General features: G+C 44.7%; 2 protein-coding genes across 2 annotated transcripts in view; both read right to left on the bottom strand.

Moving 5' to 3' along the window:
- Nucleotides 1-24,563, bottom strand: part of CFAP73 (cilia and flagella associated protein 73) — a 200,466-nt gene that overhangs the window by 142,006 nt on the left and 33,897 nt on the right. The gene's annotated exons all lie outside the window — the stretch shown is intronic.
- OAS2 (2'-5'-oligoadenylate synthetase 2) overlaps nucleotides 1,776-24,563 on the bottom strand; it is a 33,392-nt gene continuing 10,604 nt past the window's right edge. Inside the window, exons 3-11 of the mRNA XM_077955291.1 lie at nucleotides 17,499-17,677; nucleotides 15,201-15,436; nucleotides 14,542-14,686; nucleotides 10,199-10,369; nucleotides 8,130-8,418; nucleotides 6,752-6,939; nucleotides 5,519-5,757; nucleotides 4,231-4,384; nucleotides 1,776-3,123 (exon numbers count right to left, since the gene is read on the bottom strand). Of these exons, the coding sequence (XP_077811417.1) occupies nucleotides 3,013-3,123; nucleotides 4,231-4,384; nucleotides 5,519-5,757; nucleotides 6,752-6,939; nucleotides 8,130-8,418; nucleotides 10,199-10,369; nucleotides 14,542-14,686; nucleotides 15,201-15,436; nucleotides 17,499-17,677 (1,712 nt within the window). The 3' untranslated portion in view covers nucleotides 1,776-3,012. The remainder of the gene's footprint in view (nucleotides 3,124-4,230; nucleotides 4,385-5,518; nucleotides 5,758-6,751; nucleotides 6,940-8,129; nucleotides 8,419-10,198; nucleotides 10,370-14,541; nucleotides 14,687-15,200; nucleotides 15,437-17,498; nucleotides 17,678-24,563) is intronic.

The raw sequence follows: 24,563 nt of genomic DNA, 5'->3' as shown, positions 1-24,563 counted from the left end.
TGCAGTGAGCCAAGATCACACTGCTGCACTCCAGCCTGGGTGACACAGCTAGACCCTGCCAAAATCATAAGGCTTCTGTTTAAGAATTGCTTAAGATGTTCTTCTGATCCTGAGTTCCAACAGAACAGCTGATGGCAACCAGTTTGAAGACCCCAACAGAGGCACTGAGTCAGCAGTACTATGAGAACACAGTTTCTTCCTCTCCCTGTCCCGTGACTTCACGCTGCACTCTTCAACCAATCAACGATCTCCACACTTTGGCCCACTCCCAAACCCTTAAAAATCCTAGCCCCCAACTCTTCAGGGAGGCAGATTTGAGGTTTCTCCCTATCTCTGCATTTGGCAGGCCTACAACTAAACCTCTTTGTCTGTTGCAACCTGGTGTCTCAGTCAATTGACTTGCTGTGTGCATTGGGCAAGAAACCTATTACGGCTACAAAATGATGATGTTTCTAATTTGTCATCTTTTAAACATGTATTAAATGGAATTCTTCCATAAAAAAAGAATAAAATTTCCTCATCAGTTATGGCTGCTCTTTTAATACCGAAATACAATTTGTATAAGAAAGGCTGGGTTTAATTATTGCCTATTCAGGGCCATTTGTTGCCAATTTTCTGAGAAAGGGTTGGTGCCCTAGCTACTTCCAGTAGTGACCCATGACTTCATGTTTCTCGATTACTGTGAACTTTTTATTCTCTTTGCTCTTAATGAATTTAAATGTCTCCTGAGTGCTGAGAAGACATTGATGAGAAAGACTGAAATGGTCCCGTTCTGTCTTTGTGTGGCTTTGAGCAGCTCACCTTGTTCTTTATGGTCTTTCTCATCATATACATCTCACTTGGCACGTGTTGTAAACTGCCCTTCATTTTTCTTTTGTTTCTTTTTTTTTTTTTTTGAGATGGAGTCTCGCTTTGTTGCCCAGGCTGGAGTACAGTGGTGAAATCTTGGCTCACTGCAACCTCCGCCTCCCAGGCTCAAGTAATTCTCCTGCCTCAGCCTCCTGGGTAGCTGGGATTACAGGCACCCGCCACCAAGCCCAGCTAATTTTTTGTAGTTTTAGTAGAGGTGGAGTTTCATCATGTAGGCCAGGCTGGTCTCAAACTCCTGATCTCAAGTGATCTGCCTGCCTCGGCCTCCCAAAGTGCTGGGACTACCGGTATGAGCCACCAAGCCCGGCCCTTCATTTTTCTTTAAGGGATTTAGGGCTATGTGTTCCAGTTCCTCCAGCCAAGCCCCATGAGGATGGGGGCAGCGTCTTACAGTTTCCTCTTCCTTGTTTCCTTCCTATGTATCTAGTGCAAGTTTGGGTATCCAGAAGGCCCCGGTAATAGTTGTAGATTGAGTAGATGTGTAATTAAAGTGGTCATTCTTTCATTAAATGTTTTTTATTATTTAAAAAACTTTCTAAAATTATTCTTGCTTTTTCTTCTCATGCTTGTTTCCTGTATTCCTCCATTTTTCGACATCTTCATATATACTTCTTTTGCCTGCGTCCTGGACAAGAGTAGTGGTGCATTCCAACACCTAATCTGTGACACCAGCTGACTGTCCTGCAATTTAAGTCAAGTCTGGCACTGATTATCTGGAATTTGTGTAGATTCCACAATTTAAAGAGCAAGGTCGTCACCAAGTCCACCCTTCTTTCAGACTCCAGCCATACATGGGGTCCCCAGGCTACCTACACCTCTGTCCGACTTGGTTACAAACTTGGGAGTTTCCATGATTTTCCTTCAGTTTTGATAATTTACAGAATGACTCACAGAACTCAGAAAAATGCTCTACTTACAATCACCATTTTATTATAAAGAATACAAATGAAGAGCCAGATAAAGCAATATGTATGGTAGCAAGCACTGGAAGGGTCCAGAGCTCAGGAGCCTTCGTCCCTGTGGAATCAGGATGCTCTACCTTCCTAGTACATTGGAATGTTCACCAACCAGGAAGCTCCCCAAGCCTCACTGTCCAGAGTTTTTATTGGGGTTTCTTTACATAGACATCATTGCTTAAATCATTGGCCATGTTAAAACTGAACTCAATTTCCAGCCCCATCACCTCCTTGGAGATCGGGGATGGGATGGGACTGAAAATTCTAATGCTCTAATCACATGCTTGGTCTTTCTGGCTTGGTCAACTCCTCCCTTGAAACTAAGGGTCCACCATGGGTAACCTTGTTAGCATAAACCAAGGGATGGGTGAAAAGGTCTTGTTATGAGTGCAAAAGACACTCCTATCAGGAAACAGTAGAGTTTTTGAAGCTGTGTGCTAGGAACTAGGCACAAAAGCCAGACACATTCTTTATTATATCACAACTGGTATATGCAGCAGTGATAAAACTTTAAATGAGTGTATGTGAGGTTAAATCACTTAGACCTTCAAGTATCTTTAAGGCTAAAGCCCAAAGAAAAAGTCTTTTGATTTGGCTAGAGGATACTCCTGGGTTGGGGGAGAAAGGCAGGCTCAGAAGGAAAAGACAACAGCCTCATATATATATGGCAACAGTTATAATCTGAGCCTTTGGAGAGCTTGAAGGTCTAATGAAAGGGTTGACTGGCTGCTGGCATAGAAGACCTCTGTGTCAGCAGGGGCAGGAAGGGTTTTGTATGCAGAGGAAACAGACAGGACGTGGATGAGTTGGAAGCTCCGAGAGCAAGATCACAGAGTTAGGAGAACCAAGGGGCAAGTAAAGGGCTTTGCTTTGAAGACACAAAGGATTCCTTTTTTAGACTAGAAGGAAAAAGGAGGAGCTAATTGGAAAAATGCAAGAAAAAATACAAGTTGACAGAAATATGATGCACACAAAGTGGATGAGAGCAACTATTTTTAAAGGCAGGCAGCCTGCAGAGAGGGAGTTCAGCAAGGCAAGACTTTATGAAAGGGCTTGCAGTCTTGATTGATTTCAAGGAGTCCAAGAAGCAAGGGAAGGAGGAGTAGGGACCATCAAAAGAAGAATGGATATGAGTGACTCTTTCTCATGGTGAGCCGAGTCTTTGACAGTGATTGCCAGATGACCTCTAGAAGTTTCTTCTAGAGTTGTTATTCAGGATTCTATGACTTCTGGATGAGAACATCTCATTGACAATAGGATGGATCCTAGCTCTACAACTTCCTAGCGTCTGCATTGTCTAAAAAGAAAAACATATACGTGGGAGAGCAATGTCTCCTAACAGTTACAACCATTGCTTAAAAGAGTTAGGGGGAAAAAAGGGGGCACCTGTATCTGGGAAGGTAACTATTGCCAGAGACAATTTTTTGGTACTTATTTATAATGCAGATCTTAATAATTAGAGCTAACTCCATGGTTGGCTTGGCCACCTCTTCCCTACATTCCACTCAGGGTTGGGGTGTAGGGTTCCTCTACTGCAAGGGTTCTCACCTAGGGCAGAAGACAAATGATAAAGTCTCAAGACACTTTTAATTGTCACAACTGGGTAGTGTCTAGTGGGTAGAGGCCAGAGATGCTGCCAACATCCTACAATGCACAGGACAGCCTTCAAACAAAGAGTAGCACTAAATGTGAGGAAGTATCAAAGTTGAGAAATCCTGCTTTAAAGAAAATACCTGGAGGAAGGATATCCTGGCGGAATATACCAGGTATATCTTGGTAGGTAGGGAGGGCTTTTGAGAGGTGTGGCAGACATCCTTGGGTGGCCAGTGCAACCCACGTCCACAGTCATCTTTGTAGCCACCTTCAAATTATAGGTAACCACGTGACATTTCCGAGCAATGAAATGGAAGATAATTTGCTGGATAAAGCTTCTAATAAAATCACTGTGTTCTTGACCCTTGGGTATCTTTTCCTTCTTGCTTCCTGGAAAGCGAACTTGCCATCTGGAGGTACAGTGGCCGCTTTCAGGGCCATGAGTACTCAAATCAACAGCTAAAGAGGGTGGAGCCAAAAGCCAAAGGCAGAAAGATCTGTGAACCCAGGGGAACGTTTGACAATGTCTGAAGATTTTGGTTGTCGCTGGAGAGGAAGGCTAGTGGTATCTACTGGGTAGAGATTAGGGATGCTGCTCAGCACCCTACAGTGCATGAATCCGGGGTTACCTGCCTGAGGATCACTTGTAGTGGGGGCTTAGGGTGCTGACCAGTTGTTTAAGCTCCTGTGAGCTGGGTTTTCTGTTATTTGTGGCTGAGTTAATTTCAAGTTGCTACAGTAGGCAAAGTTCTTTGATTCAAGCCTGTTACAGGGCTATTTCCAGACAACGCCTCCTTTAGATGACTTTTACCGGCACTTTCCAGGGTGATATTGGGTTTCCAGTCTCATCCTTGAAGCAGAGAGAGTATGACCATTCCTTTGCTTCTTTTGCCAGAAGATGCCAACACCAACGGTCCCCTCCACCCACATCGCCAGTGGGTTCGGCTGGGTCCAAGATCACAGGCCTGAATAAGAGGTTAGAAGGCATTAGGAGATTCCGAAAACCAGTGACTTCAGAATTTGGGGTCCATCCTATAATACTTTCAGCAATAAGGCAATGCATTCTTATAGCTTAGATGTCAGCAACTCAAATTTACTAATAGGGTTCAACGTAACTTCCTAGAGGCCGCGTGCAGTGGCTCATGCCTGTAATCCCAGCACTTCGGGAAGCTGAAGTGGGAGAATCACTTGAGCACCAGGAGTTCGAGAACATCCTGGCCAACATGGAGAAACCCCATCTCTACTAAAAATACAAAAATTAGCTGGGCATGGTGGCGGGCACCTGTAGTCACAGCTACTTGGAAGGCTGAGGCAGGAGAATCAGCTTGAACCTGGAAGGCAGAGGTTGCAGTGAGCCGAGATTGTGCCACTGCATTCCAGCCTGGGTGACAGAGTGAGGCTCTGTCTTCAAAAACCAAAACCAAAACCAAAGTAACTTCCTAGAATTACATGGTATTTGCCAAAAGTGTTTTGAAAGCTGTTAATTGCTATACTTATGAAGACATAATGAAGGCATAATCTAAATTTCTCCTCCTTGCTATGTCAGCTAAAATATGATACATAATTTAATCAAATATAATGTTGCCAAGAACCCAGGGTAGGCAACCCACCAGGGGTCTCCTTCTCTCTTACTTCTCTATTCTTTTTCAGTGCTCCTTTATTTTCTCTTTCCTTTCCTCTGGTTTCCATTGTTTTTGTCCCTTGCTGGTGGCCCTAAGCAGATGGATACGGTTTCTTACTATTCTTGAAGGTCTGAAAGAGGAGATAAACCCTAATCCAGTAAAAACCCTGCAGGATAAATTGGCCTGTGAATGATAGCATTACTTCTCAGGGACACACTTCCAACTCTAACACCTCTTAGATGAAAGCAACTCAGGGACCTGATATCTTGAACCTTCCTTCTGTATTTTTTTCTGAACAGCATTTTCTCCTGCCTCCTTAGGTTTTATCCCCAGAGACTGTGAGAAGTTCTGTTGGCTAGCACTTTCCCCCTCTCACACAAGGAATGAATCGTGACCCCAGCAGAGGAAAATCCAGGTCGCCGAGACAGTGTTCAAGGGAGTCAGGTTAAGAAAAGGATGGGGCTAGGGTGAGGGCACCTGGTTTTCTGCAACTGGCTCAGTAGGAACTTCCTCACGGTCTCATCTTCAAAGTTGTAATTGACCTTCCAGAAGATGCAGAGCTGCCGATATTGTGTGACCAGCTCCAGGACTGTCCGGAAACCTTCTGCAGTGTCAAAATCTGGCGCTCCACTCCCCTGCTCCCAGGCATAGACGGTGAGCAGCTCCAAGGCATACTTTGGGGGCAAAGACCCCTTTGGCTTCAGTTTCCTTTTACACTAGGGAAGAGTGGGAACATCAGATGAACTGGTTAGCCTAGGAGCTCAGTGAGAGCCACACAGGGACCACAGCAGGGCAACTGAGTCACGATGTCATGCTGGTGTGCTCACACTCTGCAGCTTGGATATCTAAACTTCATAGCCTTACAGGAGTCCACCTGGTAGCTGGTAGGCAGCACACCTGAGTTTCTTTGTTGTGCCTTTGACCATATATGCCTTCCTAGGACAATAATACAGCTACGGTTGACTAGAAACCCACTGCATGCCAACTATGGGCCCAGGCATTCACCCACATCATTCCTAATCTTCGCCACAACCCAGGCAGCACGACCTGCATTTTAGATGAAGACTTTGAGGCTGCGGGAAGTGGAGTGACTCACTCAAGGTCATGTCACAGCCCCGAGTCTTCTGACATGCCATGCCAGCTCTCTGATTTTCCGGGATGAAAACCACAGAGTTTGGTCTTGGTTTCACGTTTCAGGGAGCTGGTCACAGAGAGGAGGCATCTCAGGAAGAGGTGGTATGTGCTTGATGTTTACTGTCACGAGAATATTCAGAAGCTACCTTGTGTGCAAGTGCGGGGAGACTGACCAATATAGAAAATGCAGCCCTGGTTCCACCTACAGCTTCAACCTGCCTTCTGAGAGACAGTGTGTGCGCCGGGAAGCAGAAAAGCCCCACTGGCAACGTGTGGGCGTGTAAATCCCAGCTTCCACCCACCCTCTGTAGGCAAGGTCACTTGGATTCCTGCAGAATTCTTTGGCTAGTGCGAGGGCAAAGTAAATCACACGTAGCAGCTTTGGTGGCCAGAAGCCATCAACGCCTGACCCAAATGAATAGGGTTAGTGATGGGAAGGTCATAAAGATACCCAGTGGGAAGATTCTCCAAAGTGGCTCAGCCCTCAGCATGGGAGATTGTGGGCAACAGGGCTCAATGTTCATGGCTTACTGGTAAAAATAATAACCCCATGGTCAGAACAAGGACCGTCCTTACCTCTTTGTACCAGTGCTTCACCAGGCGAATTAAGTCCTTCAGTTTGGTGGGCCGGGAGCGAATGAAGTTTTGCTGCAGCACCGTGAAACAGGTAGAAAACTCTCCTCCCGGGAAGTCTGAGGATTTATACAGATCAAGGAGCCCTGCATAAACCTCAGGGCTGGGTGTGGAGCCAGAGCTCAGCTGACCTGCCATGAGGGAGAGATTGACATCCTGCTTTAATATGCACAGTAAATAACAGATTGCAAAACATTTTTGACAAATACGATTTAATTCTGGGAAATTACTTTGAATAGTGTTAGTGTATTTGAAAGACTGATGTCTAAGATATAGGGAGCATCTCCAGAATAATGAGCTATGTAAAAAATTATGTGGTCTACATGGGTGCCGGTGGTATTATTAAAGTATCATCTAGACTTACACTAACAGAGCAGCCACCAGCCAATGTGGCCATTTGCACTCACATTCATTAAAGGGAATGAAAATTAAAAATTTAGTTCCTCAGTTGCTGTAGCCACATGTCAAGCTCTCAGTAGTTGTAGAACCCAGACATAGAACATTTTCATGATCACAGAAAGATCTTTGGGACAACACTGATCTGGAGTTTGTGAACTATGGCCCCTGGGGCTAAATCTGGTGCACTGCTTCTTGTTTTTTGTTTGTTTTTGTTTTTTTGCTTTTTTTGAGACAGTGTTTTGCTCTGTTGCCCAGATTGGAATGCAGTGGCATGATCACAGCTCACTGCAGCCTCGCTCTCCTGGGCTCAAGCAATCCTGCCACCTCAGCCTCCTGGGCATCTGGGACTATAGGCGTGTGCCGTGTACCACCATGCCTGGCTAATTTTGTTTGTTTATTTATTTATTTATTTATTTTTGGGACAAAGTCTCACTATGTTGCCCAGGCTGGTCTCAAACTCCTGGGTCAAGCAGTCTTCCTGTCTTGGCCTCTCAAGGTACTGGGATTAGAGGTGTGAGCCTCTATGCCCAGCCCAACTACTGGTTTTGTTTGTGTGTTTGTTTGTTTGTTTTCAGACAGAGCCTCACTCTGTTACCCAGGCTGGAGTGCGGTGGTGCAATCTCGCACTGCCACCTCCGTCTCCCGGGTTCAAGCAATTCTCCTGCCTCAGCCTCCCCGAGTAGCTGGGATTACAGGCACACACCACCATGCTTGGAAATAAGAAGTGGGACCAAAATCGTATACAAGTGTAAAGTATTACTGCCACGATTAATGCCACTTGCTGGGGCCAGGAACCCATGAGTAGCACATGCTTTCACAGCCCATCATTGAGTCCCGTGGCTCTCCTTCCACCCTCTGTCCACTATAACTTCCAGGATCCAGAATCTTCTTCCTCCAGAAGCTAAAGTCTGGGGAGCCTTACCCAGAGCATTAAAGGCAGGAAGCACATCAAAGCTGACACTTTCGTTGAGGACTTTGGATTTCAGAGAGAAACTCAGCACCCTGGGAGCCTTCCACATGGGAGGCTCAAAGCTGACCTCAAGCTCCTCCTTCTTCTCCCTCCAAAAGGTTTCCAGCTGTTCATGGATTTCCTTGATGATTCTGTACCGCTCGTTTTTTTGGGAGGTGTAGCTTTTCAGCGAGTTATGGAACACGACGAGGTTGGCATCAGAGCCAGTCTTCAGAGCGGTGCCTTTGGCGGTTGATCCTCCCTAAGGAAGAAAGGAAGGTTGAGATCCAGAATTTCCTAGACCGAGGAGTCCCCTGCCCCCATGGGCTGGCACCAGTTGGGCTAACTGATGTGGTTTCCAAGGCCAAGTTCTGCGTTAGGGTCCAGTGAGGGCTGAGTCCAAAGCAAAGGGTTTTGTTTTACAAACTAGTAGATAATGCAGTTATTAAATCATACAGTTCCAAAGGCAATTATTTTCCTGCCTTTCATACACAAACAACTGATGGGCTAGTTACAAGTTACCTGCTTCTCAGGTCAATTTCCTAAAGATTTTGTCTAAAGACATATTTAGCTTTATTTGGATTCCTGTAACCAAACAAATCGAGTGGAATGCAACCATTATGGTGAAAGTGCTCATCTGTTCTTTGATGTGTGTTTTCTGCTGCAGGTCTGGGGAGCACCGGGTTCGTAAACTTTCTGCAAAGGGCCAGATAGTAGGCATTTTAGGCTTTGTGGGCTATTTATGTCTCTGCCATTAAGGCTTCTCCCTTCCCTTCCTGTTCCTTCTCCTCCATTTAGTTTCTGTAGAGAAAAATGTTTTATTTTATCCATGGGTGTTAAATGCCTGATTATATGGGTTAAGGAGGTGAGGAAAGGTTGTGTTCTATTTCCTGTATGCAGATCCCCAATTCATCCCTGTTCCAGTCCCCTTCATTCATGCAGCCCACCTTTGTCTTTAAGAGTTGGGCTTCAGCAGCTCCTCTCAGACTATAGCCCCCTCCTCATAATCTCTAGGTGTCACCTTCCTCTGGCCTTAGCAGAGAAACCTTCAACCAACTCCGGGAAGATGGAAAGCAATGTCTTATCTGCCCATGGCTCTTTTTTCTTCTTTAATGTGTCATATACCTTTTCTTTTTCACTGACTATATCATGTGAATGGGGTCTCAGGAAGGAGAGGAGAAAGCACATGCTTTGACAATTCTAACACTGATCAGAAACTCAGTCCTGTTTTCACTCCAGTGACCTTCAATGAGACAGTTCACTCATTGCCCTGGGGCTATTGGTGCCTCTCTCTAGATGTACAGATTTGTTCTGGCATCACCAAAGACGTTTACGCAGACATAATAACATTTTCCTCTCTCCCTTCTTGTGACCATGGGAACACGTTTATCTGGTCTTGTGACCAGTAAACAGAGAGAAACATGTCAGCCCCATGGCCTTTGAGCCACAGACAAGGATGACCGAAGCCTCTGAATCTCTAGCTCAGCTGATGGGGCAAGTTGGGCTCCAGTCACTCAAAGGAGAAGGAGATTCTAAGCTCCTTAGAATCTGCAGTGGGTTCAATGGTGGACCTGTAAAAATACATCCTCTGGGGGTCTGTGGATGTGCCCTTATCTGGAAAAAGGGTCTTTGCAGATGTAACTGAGTTAAGGATCTGGAGATGAGATCATTCTGGATCAGGCTGCGTCCTAAATCCAATGACAAGTGTTCTTAGAAAAGAAGAGAAGGAGGTTGACACAGAAGAAAAGGTGTGATGACAGAGGCAGAGACGGGAGTGATGTGTCTCCATGCCCAAGAGCCCCAAGGATGGCCAGCAGCTCCAAGAAAAACAATACAGAATCCAAGTTGTGTTGTTAACGACCTAGGCAGTCTATCCACAGCCCCCACTGAAAACTAGTGTCCTAGTTCCCTTAACTCCCGCTTCCCTTCCTCGTTTCTGAAGGTATATGGATCCTGGAGAGCTACAATGCACACTTAGCTCCCTTCCAGGAATGCCCAATGTTCCATCATTCCAACAAGACATGAGAAAGGCTAGTGCTCACCTGGACAATCTGGATCTTGGCAGTTGATTGTCGGAAGCAATTTTCTTTAAGGAATGTACAGATGATGTCAACAGCACTATCGATCTGCTCTAGGAAGAATTTGTTGGGCTGAAGAAACTCTTTGATGAACTTATCCAGAAGATGGCCTGGGGTCGTGAAGAGTGGTGCTGGCTGGGGAAGGAAGGAAGACCCCAAGTGTGAGTGGCCCCTGTAAGTCCATCCGAGGCTTCCTTTCCTGCCTATACTGGGCCCCCTACCCTTTCTCTCCCAACTGCCCTCCAGCTCGTGGCCTGGCATCTTTTCCATCTTTTGTCCTTGCATGAATACATCCCAAGAAGACACCTGAGAGTTTGGGGTGGCACGCAAACCCCCCACAGAAACAAAAACAGTCCTAGTTGCCCCTCCTTCCCCCAGGAGAGATCTGGATCCTTGTCCAGACAGATCTGTCGTGTTCCTAACTCCAAACTCCTTTTTCCTTGCCCAGTTTGAGCATCACCTCCTAATGACCTATGGCTTTTTGCTTTAACTACACCTCTGGTCCTTCCCTGTTTTCCCATTTGCTGTAGGTATTGGAGATTGCTGATGACCACATCCATTCCTTTCTTAAGGTTGTATCAGCCTGTGTTAAACACGCCATGTGCGGGTGTGTTGGTTTCCAAGGGCTGCCATAACAAGTGACCACAACTAGATGTCTTAAAACAACAGAAGTTTCTTCTCTTCCAGTTCTGGAGGCCAACAGTTCAAAGTCCAGGTTTTGGCACAGCTGTGCTCCCTCTGAAGCACACATGGTTAAGGCTCTAGAGATGAGAGGATTATTCTGCATTACCTGGATTGGCCTGATGTCATCACAAGGGTCTTTTCCCTCTTAATTTTAATTTTTAATTGAATTAATTAATAAATTTTTTTCTCCACTTTTACTTTAGGTTCTAGGAGATACATGCATGGGTTTTTACATGGGTAAATTGCATGTTGCTGAGGCTTGGTGTATGAGTGATCCCATCACCTAGGTAGTGAGCATAGAACCCAATAGGTAGCCTTCCAACCCATGATTCTAAACCATGTTTTTTCAGAAACAGTGTCTCGCTCTGTCACCCAAACTGGAGGGCAGGGGTGCCATTATAGCTCACTGCAGTCTCCAATTCCTGGGCTCAAGGGATTCTCCAGCCTTAGTCTCCTGAGTAGCTGGGACCACAGGTTTGTGCCATCACGCCTAGCTTTTTTTTTTTTTTTTTTTTTTTTTTAAGAGATGGGAGTCTCACTAGGTTCCGCAGGCTGGTCTCAAATTTCCGGTCTCAAGCAATCCTCCCACCTCAGCCTCCCAAAGTGCTGTGATTACAGGCATGAGCCACTGTGCTTGTAAGGACAAGAGTACTTATAAGACAGAGGCAGGAGGGTTAGGGTTGGAGGAGGTGATGTGATGTTGGAAGTAGAGAGAGGGGCTGGAAAATGCTATGCTGTTGGCTTTGAAGAAGGAGTAAGGGGCCATAGGCCAAGAAATTTGGACAGCCTCAAGGAGCTTGAAAAGGTGAGGAAACATATATATTGTTTTTTTTTTTTGGTTGGTACAAAAGTAATTTTGAGAGAGGGTCTTGCTCTGTCACCCAGGCTGAATGCAGTGGCACAATCATGGCTCACTGCAACCTTGATCTCCCTTGCTCAAGTGATCCTCCTGCCTCAGCCTCCCAACTAGCTGGAACTACAGGTGTACACCACTGTACCTGGCTAATTTATTTATTTATTTTTGTAGAGACGGGGTATTTGTTATGTTGCTCAGGCTGGTCTCAAACTCCTGTTCTCAAGCGATCCTCCCCCCTCAGCCTCCCAAAGTGTTGGGATTACAGGTGTGAGCCACTATGCCTGGCTCAAATTCATGTGTTTTAAGCCACTAAGTTTAGGGCATTTTTTAAAAACAGCAGTAAGAGGCAACTAATTCAGTGTTCTATACAAATGTTGTACTTTTGCTGGCAACACAGACAAGATGGGCTAGCTCACCTGGAGGTGGGGAAGGGCATTCAGCTTGAAAGTTGAAGGTCAACCTTGGTTGTTCTTAGATGTTGTAAGTTGGCCTCATAGTTGCTGAGGATGATGCCTATTGAAGGTAAATTCATTGCCAACACTGCTCCTTCCACAGGACAGAATATTTGTGGTGTGTGAGTGCATATGTGTGCGTGGTGTGAGTGCATGTGTGTGCATGCGTATGAGTGCATGTGGGTGCATGTATGTGCATGTGTGTGAGTGCATGTGTGTGTATGCATGTACATGTGTGCATGTGTATGTGTACATGAGCCCTCCAACGTTTGGACCTCCTTATGCAGTGGTTCCTGGGCCTAATTGTCTTCAAAAACTGTAGAGACAGGGATGGTCTCACAGTTCTCAAAATAGAAGTTGATGGGATAGCAGAATAAAAACAGCCACAGTGAATATCAAAAGATAGTTTAGGAGATGTTTGGAACTAAATGCCACATGTGCTTCTGGGTTGGAAAAGAATGTCCTATGAAGGACATTCTTGGCATGATTGTCAAAATCATCCCAATGGCTGTATTGGGACAATAACATATGACTCCTAATCTCCTGAATTTGATCATGGCATAGACGTTATTGAAGAGAATATTCTTGTTTTCAGAGATCCCTGTGAAAGTGTTTAAGGGTAAGGAGATATCTGGCAGTCTACTCTCAAAGGGCTCAGTATAAACAACAACTATAACAATGGGCCAGGCGAGGTGGCTCACGCTTGTAATCCCATAACTTTGGGAGGCCAGGGTGGGAGGATCACTTGAGCCCAGGAGTTTGAGACCAGCCTGGCCAATGTAGCGAGATGTAGCCCCATCTCTTAAAAAAAAAAATTAAAAACAACGATAACAACAACAACAATAATAACGTGTGCACACACAAACTGTAACATAGCAAATGTTGCACATGGGTGCATCTATGTGAGGGGCTCACAGGAGTTTACTGAACCATTTTTCTAACTTTTTAAATGTTTCAAAGCTTCAGAATAAGTTGTCAGGTTGGGGGGATAACTTTTTGAAAAAATCTGTCTGAAGAAGCCAGGAAAATTGGGGTCAGGGAGCAAAGACCAGGGGTCCAGTGAAAGTAGGGGTTAGGGTGGGCACAGGGGTGACTGCTCAGAGTGTCCTGATCCTTCTGAGTCCAGTTAGGGAAGTTCCTCATTCATAGACTCCCCACCCTCTGTGAAGTTTGCTAAACTAATTTACATCTTCATTGACATGCCAGATTGTTGCTCAGTTAGCCTTCACATTTCTGGGCAAATGGGATGTAGATTCTGCCTCCCATAACTTGGATACAAATAAATCTGTCTGTGAAGTGTGGAATTTGGTTGGCCCCACTGGCCTCAATTAATACAGTTGTCCCCATTGTGGTTCCCAGAAAAGCCGAGAGGGCTCAGTGGTCTAATCTGGGAAGGTTCTTCTTGATGGCTTTTCTCTAATAAGCACTGAGCATGCAGGGGAGTTTGTGTTGATAGATTTACTTCTCCTTTTGGGGATGGGAGGGGGAAGGCCAGTGCACCTGTTTCACTGCTGGTGCCTTAATTGGTTCTCTTGTTTTGGCCCCACTTCCCGCTTTTGCCCCCGGCACCTGCCTGAATGGAGCTCAGAACCTGTCCTGGCATCCACAGGCCTGACTGCCACCCCCTTCTCTGAGCAATGCTCTGTTTCATGTCTCCACCTGCTCACCAGCTTTCTCTCTTGCAAAAATTAATTGAGATCTCACATCTGTGGGTATCCCGCTTTCTCTTTGTTCCATTTTGCACTTCGTAGTCATTGCCTTGATGGTGTGTGATGGGTTGAACTGTGTCCCCCTAAAAGATGCTGGGGTTCCAACCTATAGTATCAATGAATGTGCATTACCTGGAAATAGTGTCTTTTCAAATGGGATCTCATGAAGATTAGGTCATTATGGTGGGCCCTAATTCAGTATGACTGTTGTTCTTAGAAGAAGAGGATACGATAAGACAGACATGCACAGAGGGAAGATGATAAGAAGACACGTAGGGAGAAGGCCACATGACCACAGGGGCAGCGGCTGGAGTGATGCAGCCACAAGCCAAGGACTGCTGGCAACCACCAGCAGCTGCAGGAAGCCTGGAAGAATTCTTTCCTAGGGCCTGCAGAGAGCATGGCTCTGCCAACACCGATTTTGAACTTGTAATAGCCAGAATGGTGAGAGAATAAATTTCTGTGGCTTTAAGCCATCTGTTTTGTGGAACTTTGTAACAGCAGCACAGGAAACGAATACAGAGTACTCTCAGATAAGGCTTAGCCTAGGTGTCAGGAAGACCTTCCTGCAGCATGAAACACCCTGCATTTGGAAAACCCTCTTACCAGAACATTCCAAGATGGTGCAGGTAACTCATTATCCAGGTTGGGAGAAGTCAGCCAGGTTTGAGCTTCTTTTTTCAGCCATTGCCAGCATCTTTTATCTCCACTCACATTATTGGTTGGGTCAGTTGGATCCAAGATTACTGGCCTGTGTATTCCATTAGATTAAAAAAAACATCAGTTGAGCTGCTTGTGGGAGGCAAAATCTGTTTTGGGGAAAGAGGCCTGGAGTGGGAATCTGGCAACTTGAATTTGGATTCCTGCGGCTCCTCCAAGCTGCTGAGGAATTTTGTCTACAACATCAAGCCCCTCTGGCCCTATGTTTGCTGCTTTACAGAGACATTCTATTAATAAAATAACAAAGTGGTCTCCTCTTCCTGTCCCCCCGCTGCCCTTTCTCTCTTAGCTCCTGCCTTCTATAACAGGAAGTGTCTCTCCAGTGTTTGTTTAGGGGACAAAATGTGACTACGGCTTGGAACTTGAAAAGCACTGACTGGACTTCCCCTCTTTCAGACAGACCCCTCTGCCTTCCCACCCATGGTGGCTGCCATTCTTCTGGTCCAGCACTGGCTTGATAGGGCAAGGCTGAGATCTCATTCCAAAGAGGTATGCCTGGCATGTGGATGATGAGGTACAGGGATAGGGCATGAGAAGCTCGGCACCTCGCTGATTGGAGCTGGGGCAGCAGGATGTTCCTGATGGTCTCATCTTCAAAGTTGTAGTTGACCATCCAATAGACACACAGCTGCTCATGGCATTTGATCAGCTCCAGAATGGTTCTGACGCCTTCAGCAATGTCAAAGTTGTCTCTTCTGCACCCCTGTTCCCAGGCATACACTGTAAGCAACTCCAGGGCATACGGAGACAGCAAGGGTAAATCCTTCATTTTTTTCTCACACTGTGGGAGAAGAAAAGGGTAGCAGCTCATTTGGGGATCCAGTTCTTACCATGTCAGGGATCTGAAATCAAGAAACCAGAGGTCTACAGGAAGTCATTCTCCTTTGCCAGAATACCTACAATTCAGCAGATTGACAATACCAAGTCTTGACAAAGATGTGGAACAACTGGGAGGCAGCAGGGGCCTCTCTTAGGGGGCTGCAGGCCACCCACTGCTCCCATCCCACAAGCATAAAAATAAAGGACAATCTGGAGTTCTTTCGAGGGAAATTCCAGGCACCCTACTAGCCTTTAAAAGTCAATGAGCAACTTGATAAGCAAAAATATAGTAGTTCAGGGTCTACAGGAGCAGTGAAAAAAAAAAAAAAACCCCAATAAAATTAAAACAACAAAAAAGGAAGGTAATAGTCACTTAAAACAGTAGCCAAGGAAGCTAGAGTCAGAAGATGTTTTATTCCCTATAGAAACTAAAGATAACATCTTAAAGTATGTCCCTGTCCCTGAGTTGATTTTCAGAAACTCAGGCCCCCACCAAGCAAATCGACTGGCAGGTAGACCTCAGATAAGGGGAAACTGAGGATTGAACCCTGACCTCATTCTTTATTCTAAATTTCTTCCTGAGGTTCTTGGAGGAGGTCACACCTACGAGCCAGAGCTAACGTTCCTTTCTGCTGATCTGAAATTTTTAGATAAAGCTTCGCCCATTTCACCCATCACAAATCGGAAAGTCTTTGAATCCTGTGACCTGAGCCATCCATCCACCTCCTCCCTCCTGCTTGGAGACGTCCCACCTTTTTAGGTCAAACCAATCTACAGTCTCCATGTGTTGATTTATGGCTTTGCCTGTAACCTCTGTCCCCTCACCTTTAAAACACTTACCTGTAAGCCATCGGAGAGTTTGGCTCTTAAACATGAGCTGCCCGATTCTCCCTGCGTGGCTCCCTGCAATAAATGCCTCACTCTCTCACGGTAATCCCAAAGTCTGTGTTTGGTTTTGCTGTGCTGGGTGGGCAGATCCCCAGTTGGGTTTGATAATATTCCTGAAACTTACATCTTGCTGATGGGAGTATAATTTGGTAAGATTTTGGAAATGATTTGGCAAGATTTGCTATGGTTAAACAAAAAAACAAGTAAACCACATATATATTTTATATATTTACACACATATATGTACACAACATTCATATATGTATACTGGATAGCCCAGAAATTCTGCTGCTACCTATTTGCCCAAGAGAAAGGAATGCTTACATTCACAAAAAGACATGTAGGAAAATATCCATAGTAACCTAATTCATAATTGCCCAATTTGAAAATGACCCAATCATCTATTTGAAAATTGCCCCAATTTGAAAATGACCCAAAGCAGCAGAATGGATAAATGTGTGTTACATTCATAAAATGGAATATGGCAAAACGTGAAAAAAAGTGCTGCTATGGCTGGGTGCTGTGGCTCATGTCTGTAATCCCAGCACTTTGGGAGGCCAAGGTGGGTAGATAGCTTGAGCCCAGGAGTTCAAGACCAGCCTGGGTAACAAGGCAAAACCTCATCTCTACAAAAAACACAAAAATTAGCCAGGTGTGGTGGTACACTCTTGTAGTTCCAGCTACGTGGGAGGCTGAGATGGGAGGATTGCTTGAGCCCAGGAGACAGAGGTTGCAGTGAGCCAATATCACACCACTGCACTCCAGCCTGGGTAACAGAGCAAGATCCTGCAACCACATAAATGAGTCTCTCAGACGTACTGTTGAGCAAAAGGAGGCAGACATAAAGTATGTACTATATGATCCCACTTCTATTGTTTAAAATCAAGCAAAACTAATCTGTGGTGGTGACAGATGTTAGAATAGGGGTTTGTTTGGGAGGATTACTGGGGAGACAGTTGGCTTGAGGCACCTTCTGTGGTGCAGGAAGTGTTCCCTATGTTGATTTGGGTGTTGCTGGTAAGATTGCAAAACATGCATTGAGTTGTATACCTAAGATTGTTGCACTTTACTGGATGTCAGTTATCTCTATAAAAAGGAAATGAATGATAACCATATATAGACAGTTGGAAAATTACCTGTTGATGCCAGTGCTTTATCAAGAGGATCAAATCCTTTAGTTTTCTGGGACGGTTGTCAAAAAACTTCTGCTGGAGTTCGGTGAAGCAGACTGCAAACTCACCAGGACTGGCACTTGTCTTATCCAAGGATCTTTTGAGCTCTCGATAAATCCAGGGGCTGGGATTATCATTTAAGCCTGATGTGAAAGAGAAATTGGAACTTTGGTATTTATGTAACCTGGTCTCAGAGAGCCAGGGTTGCTCTACAATGAAAGTCAGTTATAGTTTAACAGCACACGATCCTTGTTTAATCAGTCAGAGGACTGGTACCTTTACATAAAATATGATAGGAAAGGGCAACTTGGCCCATTAGATAATAAAGTGTAATCTAAAATGACTATAATGAAAACGGTATGGTGTTAACCCAAGACAAGATCAGCAGAACCTAATGGAGGGATAAGAGATGGAATTATAAATGAGAAAGGGAATTCTCCAAATTAGTAGGGAACAAGTGGGTTCTTTAAAAAATTGTTGGTGTTGGCATAATTAGTATACATCTGGAAGAAAGGAAAGTTTATATTTTACATGCAATATATTCTGTCATTGAGTCCATCTAGTGAATATTTTACTTCAGAGTGTCAGGGTACAGGGACTTTGAGAAGGCAGGCAAGGTGGCAGCAGGGCCGTGGAGATCTGGGGACAGAGGCTGGTTTAATCAATGGGTTTTCATTCTTGCTAGCTGAACTCCACTGTTTATAAACACATTTATTTAGCCAGGCACGGTGGCTCATGCCTGTAATCCCAGCACTTTGGGAGGCCGAGGCAGGTGGATCACCAGGAGTTCGAGACTAGCCTGGCCAACATGATGAAATCCTAAAATTCAAAAATACAAAAATTAGCTGGGCGTGGTGGCACATGCCTGCAATCCCAGCTACTCAGGAGGCTGAGGCATGCGAATTCCTTGAACCCGAGAGGCGGATGTTGCACTGGGCCATAATTGTGCCACTGCACTGTAGCCTGGGTGACAGAGTGAGACTCTGTCTCAAAATAAAATTAAAAATAAAACAAACACATTTATTGATTGATTACTGATACTGAAACACCAGGGGTTCAGTCTAGGTCCTGCTGCCCACCACACCGAGAGCCAATGACTGAAACAACAAGTGTTGCCAAGAAGAAGGCTTTAATCAGGTGCTGCAGCCGAGGAGATGGGAGATCAGTCTCAAATCCTTCTCCCTGACAGACTAAAGTTAGGGTTCTATGCAGCAGGGAAGAAATGTACCTATGTGTAGGAAAACGGGAATTAGGGAGGGGTGAGGAGGTAATCATGAGGAATAAGGGATTTGACATCCCATTGTCTGGATGCAGTGACTGGTGAGTTTCAGTTCTTTGATACTTTTTGAGAGGTCTGAGGTTCCTTTTCTGAGGAAGGAACTTAGATAAAACAAATGTAAGTTTCAAGCTTTAAGATCAGAAGGGTCAATTTCTATGTTCATTAAAAAACAAAACAAAACCAACCAACAGAAACAAAAACAAAAAAGTGGTATATAAAACTGCTGGGTTTGTTTCATCATTATTCTTACTTTTAGAGACAAAGTCTTCTCTGTCACTCAGGCTGGACTGCAATGGCACAATCATAGCTCACTGTACCCTCAAATATATTTCAAGGCTCAAGTGATCCTCCTGCCTCAGCCTTCTGAGTACCTGGGACTACAGGCGTGTGCCACCATGTTTGGCTTTTTTTTTTTTTTTTTTTTTTTTTTTTGAGGCAGCATCTTACTATGCTGCCCAGGCTGGTCTTGAACTCCTGTCCTCAAGTGATCCTCCCATTTCGGCCTTCCAAAGTGTTGGAATTACAGATGTGAGCCAGCACCCTGGCCCATAAACACATTTAGATAAGCAACCAGGAGAAAGCAGCTAGCTTGTTCCTTTCGTACACCCCAATGGATATTTACTGACTCCCTAGGCCTGGTTCTGGGCACTTGGCATGCAGGGAGGTTGACAGAAAGAACATCTTATCTTCCTCCATAATGATAATAAATAGCCAACATTTATGGTGTGTTTACTCTAAGCCTTTTATGTACAGTGAAACATACAAGCCTCACAAAACTCTGGCAAGTGCAATTGCAATTACTAATTTACAGATGAGGATAATGGAAATTCCAGTAAGTCTAGTAAATAGGTACTTCTTGCTTTGGGTCAAAGGCCCTAGGGGGAGAGTTGGTGATACGCAATAGTGGAAAGAGATGCAGAATTGGAGACAGCCAGCCTGGACCTGGTGTAAAAATAGGCCAGATTAGTTAGGCTAACATTTAGTTAAAAAAAAAAAAGAAAAAAAAAAAAAAGAAAAACAAGTTACCAATTCCCCTGTAGGTTGCTTTTCTCAGAAAGTGACCCTGTGTTTCCTTGCAGAAAAGGGAGTGTACAATAATTTGGAATGTGCAGCTCTACTACCATCTAGTGGCAGCTTCTGGGTAGCACATGTGGGGAAGACCTTATTTCTCACTCACACCATCCTTGCATGATGGGATGAGCCCAGTAGAGGGCGCTCTGGCCAGGTCTTCCAGTATGGCACTTGAAACAGGAGGAGAGGACTTTCCTACGAGACTTATGAGTGCACCTGTCTCCCGCTTTGACTCCAGCCCCTGTTTGAAGCAGGCTCCCACCCCCAACCCTGAGCATCCTAATGGCCCTGGAAGCTAGTTTCTAGTCTGACTGTACAGCTGGCAGGCATACGTGAGTAGTAGGACCAGGATAAGAACTCAGAACTGCTAACCTCCCAAACTGGTACATGTTTCCCCAAGCTAGGCCACCTTTCTGTGAATGTGAGTTATCAGGATGTCTGTATGTCTCCTCCTTATCAGTGATGGCTGGGCTAATCGTTCTTCATGGTTCCTGGTAACCCAGAAATTCCTTAAAACTATATGTGATGGAAGGTACTCTGGCCATGGGCTTAGAAGACCTGGGCTTTTCTGTTTCCCCACTTGTTTAATAATGGCTTAAGTTTCAGCTTGGGAATTTTCCCTTCCCCTTCTCTCTCCTCCCCTCCCCTCCCCTTTTCTTTTCTTTTCTTTCTTTTTCTTTTTTTTTTCTTTTGACAGGATCTTGCTCTGTTGCCCAGGCTGGAGTATAGTGGTGTGATAAAAGCTCACTGCAACCTTGAACTCCCGTGCTCAAGTGATCCTCCTGCCTCAGTCTCCCCAGTAGCTAGGAATACAGGTGCATGCCATCGCATCTAATTTTTAATTCTTTGGTAGAGATGGGATTTCACTATGTTGCCCAGGCTGATCTTAAACTCCTAGCCTCAAGCAATCCTCTTGCCTCAGCCTCCCAAAGCACTGGGATTCTAGGCATGAGCCACCGTGCCCAGCCTGGAATTGTTTAAGTTTGTGATTATATGTGCACCTGTACTTGAGACTATGCTTTGTGCTTGAGACTATCCATTATCTACCTCATCTATAAATATATACATATATTTAATATCTATCTATCCATCCATCCATCTACATTCATTTGTCCATCCATTTACCTTCCATCCATGTATCCATCATGATCCATCCATCCATCCAACAACTATTATTAATGGTGAACATTGTACTAGAGATCATAGAAGAACAAGATACTCATGACCTGTCCTCATGGAGCTTATAGTCTAGGAGAGGAGAAAGCTAAATAAATTATTTCCATGTAAGTTGTGAAAGGAAAGTAAATCTTGGGGCCCCAAAATCACGCAGTTAAAGGGAAAAGTCAAGGTGGGAACTTCTCAGGACAAACCTGCCTCCCATTCTAGTCAAAGTCATCCCTCTGCTCACTGAGATAAATGCATATTTGATTGCCTCCTTTGGAAGAGGTTAATCAGAAACTCAAAGGAATGCAACCATTGGTCTCTTATCTACATATGATCTGGAAGCCCTCTCCCCACTTTGAGTTGTCCTACTTTGCTTTGAGTTGTCCTGCCTTTCTGGAGTGAACCATTGTTCATCTTACATATGTTGATTGATGTCTCACGTTTCCCTAAAATGTACAAAACCAAACTGTGCTCTGACCGCCTTGGGCACGAGTCGTCAGGACCTCCTGAGGCTGTGTTACTGGTGCCCGTCCTCAACCTTGGCAAAATAAACTTTCTAAACTAACTAAGACCTGTCTCAGATATTTGGGGTTTGCAAGGTGGTAAATCTCATGATTTAGAAAGCACAAATTGCTATTGGAGCATGTGGAAAGTGTATCTAACCCAGACGTAGAGAGCCAGAGGACTTAAAGGATGAGTTGGAGGTATCAAAAAATAAAAGGCTGGGGGAAGTATGTTTCAGGCAAAGGACCAGTATGGGTCAAAGTCTCAAGCTGAGCTAGCATCATGTGGGTTTGAGGAGCTCAGGGAAGGCCAGAGTGGCTGCAGCATAAAGAGTTAGTTGGTAGTGAGTGGTATAGCTGGAGAGGTAAGTCAGTAGGGGCTGCCAGATCATCAAAGTCCTGTCCTGCTGAGGAGTTGGATCCTTATCCTTGTAAACCAAAAATAAAATTCTAAGCCTTTCCAACCTACTGAATGAACCCCTCTCTTGGCCAAGGGGAACCCCCAAAGAAATCTGAAAAACTAGTTCAGGTCATAATGGGAAGGAGGTCTCGGACACCTCATTATACTCTCCTCCCTTTGGAATTCAGGCACAATTGACAAATGCTAACATTAAAATAGAGATTCCAAGACTAACAGAACAGACTCTTTGTAGCAGTATGACACCAAATTTCAACTTAACTCTGGCATCGCCTGACAGATAACAGGCCCTAAAGGAAATCAAAAATATTTTACCCCAAAATATATATATATATTTTTTTCGGATGGAGTTTCACTCTTGTTGCCCAGGCTCGAGTGCTATGGTGTGATTTCGGCTCACTGCAACTTCTGCCTCCCGGGTTCAAGCGATTCTCCTGCCTCAGCCTCCCAAGTAGCTGGGATTATAGGCATGCACCACCACGCCTGGCTAATTTTGTAGTTTTAGTAGAGACAGGGTTTCTCCATGTTGGTCAGGCTGGTCTCAGACTCACAATTTCAGGTGATCTGCCCACCTTGGCCTCCCAAAGTGTTGGGATAACAGGCGTGAGCCACCGTGCCCGGCCCAAAATATATTTCTTTGACACATTTTGGAATGGCCCTGCAAAGCTGTGTCCTGTGGAAAAATTAACATTCTGTGGAGAATCCCCTTCCCCTTCCCGATCTTTTTCTGATTCAGGAGAGATTTTAACTAATAGTCTGACACCTGTAAGGTCTGATAAGGGACATTTACCACCTACTCTCCTTGAAGTCTGCTACCTGGAGGCTTCATCTACATAATAAGAAACTTGTCTTCCACAACTCCCCTTTTCTTAAGCTGAACTTCTTCAACCAACTGCTAATCAGGAAATCTTTATAACCACCTATGACCTGGAAGACCCTGCTTTGAGATATCTTGCCTTTCCAGGCTGAACCAATGCATACCTTATGTGTACTGATTTATGTTTCTCCCTGTAAATTCTGTCCCCCTAAAATGTATAAAAATCAAGCTGTAACCTGATCATCTTAGGCACATGTTCTCAGGAACTTCTGATTATGTCACAGGTCATGGTCTTCATATTTGGCTCAGAAAAAAAACCTCTTAAAATATTTTACAGAGTTTGGCCTTTTTGGTCAACTTCCTAAATGCAATGAAAAGCTATTAGAGGCAAAGTGTGTGACACGATGATATTTGTGCATGGAAAGAGAGCACCAGCTGCAGGGTAGAGTGAGAGAGGAGACAGGGAGACTATTAAGAAGTCATTACCACATCTCTGGTGGTGACGCTGATTAGGGAAGTAGCAGTGGGAAGGGAAAGAAATGATGCAGATTTAGGAGCAAGTTAGGCAGAACTGGAAGGACTTAGTGATGGGCTGTGAGTGAGAAGATGGGGGAGTTGGAGATACAATCCTGTCTTAGGTGTATAAACCAAAAATAAAATTCTAAGCTCCCCAATCATCTGAATGGACCCCTCCTCTCAGCAAAGCCATTCCAAAGTTGACCTAAAAAACCAGTTCAGGCCATGATGGGAAGGAGGAGCTGGACATTCCTTATGATACCTCCCTCTTTTTTGGAATTAGTGATAGAACAGGCTCTTGTCTGATAAGAAACATTTACAATCTATTCTTTCTGAAGCCTGCTACCTGGAGGCTTCAGCTGCATGATAAAACTTTGGTCTCCACAACCCCTTATCATCATAACCCAGACATTCCTTTCTATTGATGATAACTCTTTCAATCACTTGCCAATCAGAAAATCTTTAAATCTACCAATGACCTGGAAGCCCCCACTTTGAGTTGTCCTGCCTTTCCAAACCAAACCAATGTACCTCTTACATGCATTGATTGATGTCTCATGTCTCCCTAAAATGTATTGTATTAGTCTGTTCTCATGCTGCTAATAAAGACATACCTGAGACTGAGTAGTTTATAAAGGAAAGAGGTTTGATTGACTCACAGTTCCACACGGCTGGGGAGGCCTCACAATCATGGTGGAAGAGCAAGGGACGTCTTACATGGTGGCAGGCCAGAGAGAGCTTGTGCAGGGAAACTCCCCTTTATGATACCATCACATCTCATGAGATTTATTCATTATCATGAGAACAGCATGGGAAAGACCTGCCTCCATGATTCAATTACCTCCCACCAGGTCCCTCCCATCACATGTGGGAATTGTGGGAGCTACAATTCAAGATGAGATTTGGGTGGGGACACAGCCAAACCATATCACGTATACAACCAAGCTGTACCCTGACCACCTTGGGCACATGTCATCAGAACTTCCTGAGGCTATGTCATGGGTACATCCTTAACCTTGGCAAATACACTTTCTAAATAGATTGAGACCTGTCTCAGATACTTTTGGTTTACCGGTGATAGCGTTACTGGAAAAGAGGGTCCTGAATCAGATCCCAAGAGAGAGTTCTTGGATCTCATGCAGGAAAGAATTCAAGGCAAGCACAGAGTATGGTGAAAGAAGCAAATTTATTAGAAACTACTTTGTTACAGGGTAGGGTGTCCTCAGACAGGAGATGGAAGAATGTGCCATTTTTTTTTGTT

Source organism: Macaca mulatta, chromosome 11 (assembly GCF_049350105.2).
Source record: "Macaca mulatta isolate MMU2019108-1 chromosome 11, T2T-MMU8v2.0, whole genome shotgun sequence".
In the NCBI taxonomy this organism is placed as follows: domain Eukaryota; kingdom Metazoa; phylum Chordata; class Mammalia; order Primates; family Cercopithecidae; genus Macaca; species Macaca mulatta.
The sequence above is the reverse complement of the archived record's forward strand: the minus strand, read 5'-3'. Positions and strand labels throughout refer to the sequence as shown.